Consider the following 12,118-nt stretch of genomic DNA (forward strand, 5'->3'; position numbering starts at 1 on the left):
ATCACTCTGCATTGCAAATGTATTATATATATAGGGATTTTGTTTGTTTCCTTTAGAGTCATAGTCATAGAGATATACAGCACAGAAACAGACCCTTTGGTCCAACCTGTTCATGCCGACCAGATATCCCAACCCAATCTAGTCCCACCTGCCAGCACCCAGCCCATATCCCTCCAAACCCTTCCTATTCATATACCCATCCAAATGCCTCTTAAATGTTGCAATTGTACCAGCCTCCACCACATCCTCTGGCAGCTCGTTCCATACACGTACCACCATTTGCATGAAAAAGTTGCCCTTTAGGTCTCTTTTATATCTTTCCCCTCTCACCCTAAACCAATGCCCACTAGCTCTTGACTCCCCGACCCCAGGGAAAAGACTTTGTCTGTTATCCTATCCATGCCCCTCAGTGATTGTAATTTTCTTTAAAGCTGCTTATCCCTTTTTGCCTTTTGATTCAGAATTATTCTGGCATGTTACTTCTAACCTCAACAGTGCAGGTGGATGCAAAATATCTGTTCACTTTAGCTATCAAACCTTTTATTAATTATAGGCAATGAATGATGGGAAATGGTGGCTATTATCACTGAATATATGTAAAGACTAGGTAGATATATTTTTGGCATTTCAAGGAGCTGGCATGAAAGAGGAATTGAGACCTGTAGCAGATTAGCCATTTTTGATATATTCTCCATTATTGGTCAGAGTATTGAATACAGGAGTTAGGGGGTCATGTTAAAGTTGTACAGGACATTGGTTAGCCACTTTTGAAATATTGCGTGCAATTCTGGTCTCCCTCATATTGGAAGGATGTTGTGAAACTTGAAAGGGTTCAGAAAAGATTTACAAGGAAGTTGCCAGGGTTGGAGGATTTGTGCTACGGGGAGAGGCTGAATAGGCTGGGGCCGTTTTCCCTGGAGCGTTGGCGGCTGAGGGGTGACGTTATAGAGGTTTATAAACTCAAAAGGGGCATGGACAGGGTAAATAGACAAGGTCTTTTCCCTGCTGTTGGTTAGTCCAAAACTAGAGGGCATAGGTTTAGGGTGAGAGGGGAAAAGTTTTAAACGAACCTAAGGGGCAACCTTTTCACGCAGTGGGTTGCCCATGTATGGAATGGGCTGCCACAGGAAGTGGTGGAGGCTGGTAAAATTATAACATTTAAAAGGCATGTGAATAAGAATGGCTTAGAGGGATATGTGCTAAGTGCTAGCAATTGGGATGACATTAATTTAGGATATCTGGTGGCACAGGTGAGTTGGACCGAAGGGTCAGTTTCCACGCTGTACAACTCTATGACTGCAAGCGGCAAACAGGCTACTCCTGTTTAGTATGTTCATGTGTGATAATCTTGGAGTTGGTAGGCAAAACAATATACCCTAGCCATGTGATCAACCATTACATAAATTTATCATGACTTGCATGACCTGGTGTTGGACTTGTGTGGACAAAATTAAAAATCACACAACACCAGGTTATAGTTCAACAGGTTTATTTGGAAGTACTACCTTTCAGAGCGCTGCTCCTTCATAAGGTGGTTGTGTAAAATGTATTATTTATTAATAAAAGAACAAGGCTGTTATTTATAGCAATTGCAAAGATATAAATGAGGCCCTTGTATTAAAGCTCAATATAAAATACTCCAGAAATGTAGTTACAGAATGGTGAGCGTTATACAGCATAGAAACAGACCCTTCAGTCCAACTCATCCACGACGACCAGATAGCTTAGATAAATCAAGTCCCATTTGCCATATCCCTCTAAACACCCGCCCTCCCACCCCAACCCTGGGGGAAAATACCTTGTCTATTTATCCTATCCATGCCCTTTGTGATTTTATAAACTTTTATAAAATAGCCCCAGCCTATTCAGCCTCTCCCTGTAGCTCAAACCCTTCAATACTGTCAACATTGTCTAATGTTTGCACATTCTCCTTTGAACTTTGGCAACTAGTATTATGCCTCTTTTGATTGCACATTTGTGGGCGTATTACACCTTTGCATTCAATAATCAAAGGAATCACATTTCACAGAATTACCATCTGGTCTATTGTATCTATACTGGAAAGCTCTTTACCAATATTTCCAAAAAATATTAGTCCCATCCTCATCCTACTTTTATTTATTCCCTCAGATATTTCTCCATTCATTTTTGTTAAGTTTTAACTTTATTTCAGTTCATACTACTGTTTACTAGGGTATATCTTATTTAATATGTCTGCATAAAATATAACCACCTTCTGCATTTTTTTGACAATATGACCCCAACTCAAACTGAATTATTAATTCTGGTTTCTTTCCACAGATACTGCCAGACATGCTGAGTTTTTCCAGCAATTTCTGTTTTTGTTTGTGTACAATGAGGTGTGATAGTTATAGATTTATATGGTCAAGAAGTTTTGTTTTGAATAATCTGAGTCTATGCATTTTTGCATTTTATTAACAGTTAGTTTATGATTCCACCCTTTCCTGTACTGAGCCAGATTATGAAATTTAGATTAGACACATTTTGAATTATTTTAAGAATGAAAAATGCTCCAGGGCTGTTGCCAAGCCAAGAGCAAGGCATATTTACCACAGTACTGACCACCAGCTATCTGTCTTACATCAGCCTTTGTGATATCTGTTCAAGTGCTTCTTGTGAGGAAAACCAGCGTCATTTTTTTTTGCATTTTCTATTTGTGTGAACTTGTGCAGTTGAGTTGTAAAGTCATACTGGAGGAAGGAGGAATGTATTAATGAGACAGTATAGAAAGGATTAGGGCAGAAATGAATAGACCAATTACACAGTTGAGAAAGTTCAATTTGGTTTTCTATTGATCTGAAAAACTAATCTGAAAATTAATGCCACTAATCTAATTTACTAACACTTTTTAAAACAAATGCTGCAGATGTGTGATGAGCAGAAATTGCTGGAGAAACTCAGCAGGTCTGGCAGGATCTGTGAAGAGAAAACAGTTAACTTTGAGTCCAGTGACCCTTCAGAATTTATATTTTTTTGTTTTAATTCATTCATGAGATTTGGGCATTACTGTACGGCAAGGCCAGCACTGGTGCCTATCCATTTACCTATTTTCTAATTTCAGGGCAACTGGGCCTCTATGCTATAGTTTCAAAGAATGAGAAGGAATTTCACTAAAAGCTACAAAAGGGATATATAGGGCAGATGCAGGTAAGATATTTCCCCAGTTAAGTTATCTAGAACCAGAAGCCACAATTTCAGCATAAGGGGGAAGCCACTGAGGACTAAGGTGAGGAGAAATTATATGACGGAAAGCGTTGTGAATCTTTGGAATACTCTACTCTGGAAAGCTATGGAAACTCATCATTTAATGTGCTTAGAGATTGACATATTTCTAAATATGGATGAAATAAAGCAATATAGGGATGGGGGGGGGGGCATTGAAGTGTCTGATCAGCCATGATAATGCCCAGACTGGCTCCAAAGTTTATGATATCTTGTTTCAAATACCTTAATTTTTTTCTGTATCTAGAATGTGTAACTTTGTTCAGTCAATGACAATAAGGCTGGCAGAGAACGTTCATACTCTGCAGAAATGGTTATTAACATACAGTGGCATTATAGCTGTTACTCCCCACAGTTTAAATGGTATAGAGTGCTAACACTCCCATGGTTCAGACATTGCTTTGCCCAAACATGCAAGGGACAAGCATTCCCAGGCTTAGACAACAGTGTTAACAACAAGCAAACAATAACATTTAAAGTGTTAATACCTATATTGGTAATTTTGAAAAAGGATCAGTGCTAATACACACAGTTAGAGAAATAATTGATCTAGTTTGTTCAATGCAACAGGGATGGTTTGTGTGTTATGTTGTTAACTTGAGGAGGTAGCCGAATGAAGTTATGCTACTGGATGACAGAATGCCACCAACTACTTGTCAGTATGAGTACAATCCCACATTGAGAGAACGCATAATGTAGGTCTGAAATTTGGTTCAAAAGTGACAGAATTTTACATTGGCAATTCAACATTCAAACCCATTATCTTCTGTAAAAACATATTTTAGTTACCCAGGAGGATCCTATGAAAAGTGGTGTACATTACCTGTGTTTTTGATGAGGGTAGCAGAGCAATATATGCAAAATTTCTCTCTTCAGATATTTAGATATTATTTCATTTTTGGTAACACCATTGCTGGGTGAAATCCAAATGGCAACAAATTTAACACCAAATTCATACAGATGTAAAGGCAAGTTAGTAACTTTATTTTCTCAAGCTCAAATTTATGTCATCAATACTCAGTTTTGTATATGTTTATCTAAATATGATTAGGGATCTCATCAGGTTCTTGGATAACCTCTTGCAGAGTTATTTTTGAACTGCAAGAATGGAAATTCAAATTCAGGACAGCTTTCAATCTTTTCCAAAAGAAGGCCTGCTGAAACTCATTCTGAGGCCATTCCAAATAAGTGTTTCTGTTCATCAGTTTCCTTAGTTTGCAAAATCGATCTGGGATGGAATTCTTTGGAATAGGTTCTAACAGGAGTAAGATAAGACCATCCTTTTTGTCATCAAACACCTGTTGGTGTGCAAAGAAGAATTCATAATGGCACCATTCACTTTCCACAAAGTGTTTTGATAGGATAAATATGGTTTTATAACTTTTCGATATGCAATCAATTATATTATTAATTATTGATTTTCCAGGTTTGAAATCTCTTTCATGGATACAGATGCGGTAAGGTGGGTCATTATTTTCTAACTGTACAAGCAGTTTGTTCTTCACCCATGCCGAATCATGTTCACTGTATGAAACAAAAGCATTGTACTCAAAATTTGTTTCAACCAGATTGGCATCTAGACTTCTTTTAGCTTTAAGCCAAAGCCAGAGTGTGCGGCAATACCAGGTGATGTTATACTTTATACACAGCACAATACAGACACCTACCAAAAGTCCAAAACATGCCAGAAGAACCCCAACAAACAAAGGAATTTTGCATTCAATTGGGGAAAATTTCAGGGCTTGGATAACTCGACCCTTAAATTTTCTTGGACTTGCACATCGATACTGGTCTGGCCAATCAAGAATCACCACATGTGTTTTTTGAACATAATTAGAGACTGATTGAATTGCACAGAAGCATTCCAAAGGATTGTTGCTGAATTTGAGTTCAGCTAGATCTAATGACTGCAAAAAGTGTATGTTTATGTTATGAATTTTATTGTGGTCAATGTGCAAGATTTTCAGTGAGTAACCCACTGGAATTTCAGGTAAAGATGCTATGAAGTTTTCTGTTAAAAAAACCTCACGGAGATTTCTGAGCCTTTTAAGGTTTGGAACTGCAGTGATGGAATTGTAACTCAGATCTAGTGATTCTAATGATGCTGGCAAGCAGCCAAACACATTGCCTTCCAGGTTATTGTGTGAAAAATTTATATGCTTTAGAGTCTGAGGCCATGTACAGGTCAGTCCCTTCTGTAGTACAAGGTCATTATGACTAGCATTTATACAAGACAAGTTCTCCATTTTAGATAACAATGTGCTAAATTTTTGTAGATTTAAAAACTTGTTGTTGTTTGCTATGAGAGTATTAAGATTGGGAAAAGGAGCAAAGCATTTTCCAGGAATAAAGCTGAATTCTTCAAGCAAGTTAAAAGATATATCCAAAAATCTTAAGTATGTCATAACTTCTGATACCTGACATGGAATGTAAAACAAATTTCCATCTCGTATCATTAACTCTGTCAGTTGTGCAAACATATCAACAAGATATGCAAGTGAGTAAAAATGGTAGAAATTTGGATTTTCTATATTAATTATGTGAAGCTTGCGCAAACTAATCTGGTCAGATGGTATGGGTATTACGTTCCACTTGCCAATGCCATCCATTAAAATTGTGTCTAAAAATAATTCTTTTATGTTTGAACCAAGAACACTGTTAAGTAAATGTGTGGTCAAAGAATCATCAATGGTAATATTACGCACAACTAGTATTGAGATATTTAACTTTTTCAGAGGGAAAAAGAAATCAATATTCTTTGCTTTTTTAACAAAATCAGAATTTAGAATTTTCAATGTAGTAATAGTCATTGGAACATCCTGCAAAATATTGATGAGTATTTGTCCTTCCTGCTCAAACTGCAAATCAAGAGACAGCTTTTCTACATTCTGCAAGGCACTAAATGTTCCAGGTTCAAATGCCTGTAGGTCTCCAGTAATTAAATAAACATCCTTGAGTGGGATTCCTTGAAGTGCAGATATGGAGCTGGAATTTAAGGAAGTAATATGAGTATTTCCAAAACGTAAAGAATGTAGTTTCTGCAGTTTGTTGATCTCTGCTCCAAAGTCAGCTGTACCAAACATATTATTTGTAATATCAAGGTATGTCAGTGACTGGAGATGGTTAAATGGCAAGACTGAAATATCATACAAAAGATTATTTGAAAGGTCGAGATACCTTAGTTCTGAATTTTTTGCGAATGAACCAGCTTCTATCGCAGTGATATGATTGAACTGAAGAAGTAGTTTCCTCAGCTTGTTAAGATTATGGAAACTCTGCTGTTGAATCATTGTGATGTTGTTATAAGACAGATCCAATACCTCTACATCTGGTGTCAGGATACAAAAAGAATGTGGATATCCAATTCCTGAACAGTTCACCAAAACAGTATCTATCATCTCTGGTAATGCGTAAATAGGCATAAATAGAACACTTATCAATATAACAATTACTCGTAGGAGTGTCATCTTGGCCTTGATGGCTGAAGAAAATTCAACTTCCAAATAAAAGCTCCTCTATTCACACACTAACAATCTTCAGACACATTCTGTTAAAAGAACAAAAATGAATTATGAAAATACAACCTTGGTCACAAAAAAGATATTAAAAAGATTCATGACAACCTTGTTTCTCTTCAAATCACCAAAAGTACTAAATCATGTATTTTTGATTTCAAAATCTATGATTCTAGGTGGCAATGAATCAGATGCCTTAATAGTCAGGTTTGGTGAATTGGCCATGCTAAATTGCCCATAGTATTCAGGGGTGTGTAGGTTAGGTGCATTGGTGAGGGGTAAATGTAGACTAATAGGGTAGGAGAATGGGCACGTGCCGCGGCTGGACGAGGTGCCGCCCCCTCCTGGGGGTTACTTTTTGGATAGTTGGTGTGGACTTGTTGGGCCGAATGGCCTGTTTCCACATTGCAATTCATAGAGATCATAGAATCTTTACAAATAGATGAGAGGCTGCAAAAACATGCCTATTTTAGATCCAATGTTCCACTTTCTTTTGGATTCCAAGGGCTTTAGTCTTTTGACTGGTTTACTATGTAAGACATTGTCAGAAGATCAACCTTATTAACCTTGATAATATCTATGTCAAAAAGTATAGTGCTGGAAAAGCACAGCAGATCAGGCAGCATCCATGCAGCAGGAGAATCAACGTTTCGGGCATAAGCCCTTCATCAGGAATGTGGGGGGAGGAAGGGGGTTGAGAGATAAATAGGGTGGGGGTGGGGCTGGGGATAAGGTAGCTGGGAAGGTGATAGATAAATGCAGGTGGGGAGTGATGGTGATGGGTCAGAGGGGAGGGGGAGCTGATAGGTGAGAAGGCAGAAGTGGGTACTGCAGATGCTGGAGATTTCAGTGGTGCTGGAAAAGCACAGCAGGTCAGGCAGCATCGAGGAGCAGGAAAATTGACGTTTCAGGCAAAAGCCTTCTCATTGGGTGAGAAGGAAGATGGACAGGTGGGACAGGTAAAGAGGGCCGGGCTGTGTTGGAGGATTGGATCTGGGATGAGGGGGAGGGGAGATGAGGAAAGAAACTGGTGAAATTGACATTGATGCCATGCGATTGGAGGCTCCAAAGGCGGAAGATGAGGCATTCTTCCTCCAGTTGTCAGGTATCTTGGATTTGGTGGTGGAGGAGACCGAGGACTTGCCTGTCCTTGGTGAAGTGGGAGGGGGAGTTGAAGTGGTTAGCCACAGTGCGGTGGGGTTGTTTAGTGAGTGTGTCCCAGAGATGTTCTCTGAAGTGTTCTACAAATTGACATCCTGCTTCCCTGATGTAGAGGAGACCACATCAAGAGCAAAGGACATAGTCGATGATGTGTGTGAAGGTGCAGGAAAGTCACTGTTGGATGTGGAAAGATACTTTGGGGCCTTGGATAGAAGTGTTGGGAGGGGTGGGGGGGGTGGTGTGGCGGTGTGGCACAGGTTTTACACCATCTGCGGTGGCAAGGGAAGGTGCCAGGAGTGGAGGGAGGTTTGGTGGGGAGCATGGACCTAACAAGGGAGTCGCAGAGAGAATGGTCTTTGTGGAAGGCTGATAGGAGTGGGGTCTGATTGTAGGTGGCAGAAATGGTGGAGGATAATGTGCTGTATCTGGAGATTGGGGGGGTGGAAGGTGAGGATTGGGGGTTCTATCCTTCTATTTGGAAGGGTGGGGTTCGAGGGCAGAGGTGTGGGGAAGATGCGTTGATGAGTATTGTTGACCGTGTGGGAGGGGAAATTACAGTCCTTGAAATAGGAGGCAATCTGGGATGGTCTGGAGTGTAGTTGTTCCTCCTGGGAGCAGATATGGCAGAGGCAGAGGAACTGGGAGTAAGGGATAGAATTTTTACAGGACAGGGTGTAGTCCAGGTAGCTGTGGGAGTCGGTGGGTTTGAAGTAGATGTCCATAGGGTGAAAGGATACTGTATTCATTGCTCTTGATGTGGTCTCCTCAATGTTGGGGAGACGGCATACCAACTTACAGAATGTTTTACATAGAACATAGAACATTACAGCGCAGTACAGGCCCTTCGGCCCTCGATGTTGCGCCACCCTGTCATACTAATCTGAAGCCCATCCCACCTACACTATTCCATGTAGGTCCATGTGCCTGTCCAATGACGACTTAAATGCACTTAAACTTGGCAAATCTTCTACCGATGCAGGCAAAGCATTCCATACCCTTACTACTCTCTGAGTAAAGAAACTATCTCTGACATCTGTCTTATACCTATCTTCCCTCACTTTAAAGTTGTGTCCCCTCGTGTTTGCCGTCCCCATACTTGGAAAAAGGCTCTCTCTGTCCACCCTATCTAACTCTCTGATTATCTTGTATGTCTCTATTAGGTCACCTCTGAACTTTCTTCTCTCTAAGGAGAACAGCCTCAAGGCCCTCAGCCTTTCCTCTTAATGCATTCCTTCCATACCAGGCAACATCTTAGTAAATCTCCTCTGCACCCTTTCCAAAGCTTCCACATCCTCCTTATAATGCGGTGACCAGAACTGTAGACAATATTCCAAGTGTGGCCGTACCAGAGCTTTGTACAGCTGCAGCATAACCTCCTGGTTCCGGAACTCAATCCCTCTATTAATAATGGCCAAAATACTGTATGCCTTCTTAACAACCCTGTCAATCTGGGTGGCAACTTTCAGGGATCTGTGTACATGGACACCGAGATCTCTCTGCTCATCTGCACTCTCAAGAATCCTACCATTAGCTCAGTACTTTGCATTCCAATTACTCTGCCCAAAGTGAATCACCTCACTCTTGTCCACATTAAACTCCATTTGCCGCCTCGCAGCCCAGGTCATTTATAAAAATGACGAACAGCAGTGGCCCCAACACCGACCCTTGCGGTACGCCACTAGTAACTGGACACCAAGATGAACATGTTTCATCAACTACAACCCTCTGTTTTCTTTCAGTAAGCCAATTACTGATTCAAACTGCTATGTCTCCCACAATCCCATTTGGGGAACATCTCTGGGACACATGCACCAAACAACCCCACAACCCTGCAGTGGACCACTTCAACTCCCCACCAAGGATATGCAAGTCTTGGGTCTCCTCTACAACCAAATCCAAGCCACCCAACACCTGGGGGAAGAGCACTTCAATTTTTGCCTTGGGACCCTCCCTTTCATCTATCAACCCCCTTGGCCCCCTCCCCTACATTCCTGATGAACGGCTTATGCCCGAAATGTCGACTCTCCTGCCCCTGCAATGCTGCCTGACCTACTGTGCTTTTCCAGCGCCACACTTTTCGACTCTGATCTCTAGCATCTGCAGTCCTCAGTTTCTCCTTAGTAATATCCATATAGACTCTGGTCAAATATTTTACCTGTATCAATCATCCTTGTTATTCCTTTAAAAAAACAATTAAATCAAGCTTCAGACAGAACCTTCCAAAAGTAAATGAAGAAAGGTCACTGGAGCCAAAACATTAATTTTCTCCAGACCTGCTGAGTTTCTCCTGCAATTTCTGATGAAAAATCACCATAACGCCTAGCATATTACAAACACACCACTGACTTAATCACTGGATTCCAATCCATCACCGAAGAATCTGAATTTCAGCTCCTGCCTAGTTCTATCACCCAGCACACTGTTGTTTCCTTTTTCATGGGCTTCCCACTGCTCTCAGGTTAAGAACTATGCCATGTCTTCTGTCTGTACACAATATTTTTTGACTTCTAATAGATTCTACTTTTTTTGTGGTTGTAATTAGCAAAAAGTGTAGAGAGGTTGATGCTCTAATTCATAATATTTCATAGTTTCATCCCCTTCGCACTAGAAAGAAATCGAATGTTGTCAGTGCACAAGTCTGATCTGTTTCTGTTTACAATTTGTGTCTCTACTATATTTCTGCTTGACCTTCCCTCCCCTTTTCACTCATTCTCTGCACTTCACAAATATTTTTGCAGTTTCGATCATTATTCTTCCCATTGCCTCAAGTCAGGGTATTATTTCATTTATGTGTTTCCTGTTTTCCATTTAGAACCACGAAATCCCAAAAGCAGAGAAGGAGGTCATTGGCCAGATATTGGTGCCAGATCAGTGAAAATGCTAATTTGTCCTTGCTCCTTTCCCTTCGCCCCGCAAGTTTCTCCTTTTCAGTTATATTCATTTCCCGTTTTTGATATTCGTTATTGAAAGTTATCTTTCAGCACCTGCCTCATTCCTGATGAAAGGCTTATACACGAAACATCGATTCTCTTGCTCCTTGGAATGCTGCCTGACCTACTGTCCTTTTCCAGCAACACACACTCGGCATTGAAAATTATCTGTATGTTTTCAGATAGTGCCTTAAAGGTCGTGTTCTTTCCTCACCTGTAGTTCTCTGCTTCTTTCTGTCTCTTTAAAGTTTCTTCCACTTTTCTCTCTGAAACGGAGCTCACCCTGCTTTCCCCTTAGCCGCATGTGAAATACTTAACATTTAGCTGCAGAATTACCAAAACTATTCTTCATGCGAAAAATTCACGGCTGCCGAGAGCTGGTTATCCGAGTGAGTCAAGATGCTAAAGCCTAAGAACTACTTATGAATATTATCTGCGAGTCGACTGAAGACAAAGTTTTCTTGAATTGCTGTAACTTTTCAGCTTCCGTACCCATTCTTTCAGCACGAGCCGCAGAGTCTATCACCTTATCGGCACATTCTCAGTTGTCAACGTGGCCCGATTATAATCTGCTTCAAGTCGTTAAAAGCTTAGTTCAGTTCGTTATTGCTTTATACTTGATTTGTAGTTGATCTGGACGAGGGATTAATACAACGCACAGACCGACGATGCTATCATTCAACCCTGTATTATCTTGCTGGTTTTTCGCTTCCTTAGCAATTTTTGGAAACTTGAGTTTCTAATCTCTGTGTAAATTGCACAGAGGAACCGCCGTTTACAACTAGAAAACCCTGCATCTGATTTAGAAGCAATATTCAGAGCTCAGAAAAAAAAACAATCGTGTCAGTTGGTTTTGGATTTCATCCTGTAGTTGTTTCACCTGGACTAACTACAGGTGAAGCGCAATACGTCATGCGTGAGAATTTGACCGCTCCTTCTGGAAGTTGTCATCAACCTGTATTGAGATATTATTACTCACCTCTGGGGCAGGTATGGAAACCACGAGCACCACCAGAGCTGCCTTTTCCCAGAATGATACAATGCAAAGCAGTCAGCACATCCACTTGTGCAGGGTCTTGTGCAAAAGCTACTCAATTAGTATTCCCGTCATGTTTTTCCCTTCCCCCTCCCCCAAGTACTTATCCAACTCACTTTTGAAAGTCAACTTTGAATCTACTACTCACCAACCACATTCCAGGTCATAACTTGGTTTAAAAAAATCCCTTTCCATGATTTTGCTAATTACGTCAAATAATGTTTAAATGTTTC

The 12,118-nt window shown here is 40.5% G+C and overlaps 1 protein-coding gene across 1 annotated transcript; it reads right to left on the reverse strand.

Moving 5' to 3' along the window:
- Window positions 1-2,795: 2,795 nt before the first annotated feature.
- On the reverse strand, window positions 2,796-11,738 carry LOC140479674 (toll-like receptor 2 type-2). Its single transcript, XM_072573642.1, has 2 exons — window positions 11,064-11,738; window positions 2,796-6,790 (listed from the first exon to the last, which is right to left on the reverse strand). Exon 2 carries the CDS (start codon window positions 6,708-6,710, stop codon window positions 4,281-4,283), a length of 2,430 nt encoding a protein of 809 aa, XP_072429743.1. The 5' UTR covers window positions 6,711-6,790; window positions 11,064-11,738; the 3' UTR covers window positions 2,796-4,280.
- Window positions 11,739-12,118: the final 380 nt, after the last annotated feature.

This window comes from Chiloscyllium punctatum, chromosome 7, assembly GCF_047496795.1.
Source record: "Chiloscyllium punctatum isolate Juve2018m chromosome 7, sChiPun1.3, whole genome shotgun sequence".
Taxonomy (NCBI): domain Eukaryota; kingdom Metazoa; phylum Chordata; class Chondrichthyes; order Orectolobiformes; family Hemiscylliidae; genus Chiloscyllium; species Chiloscyllium punctatum.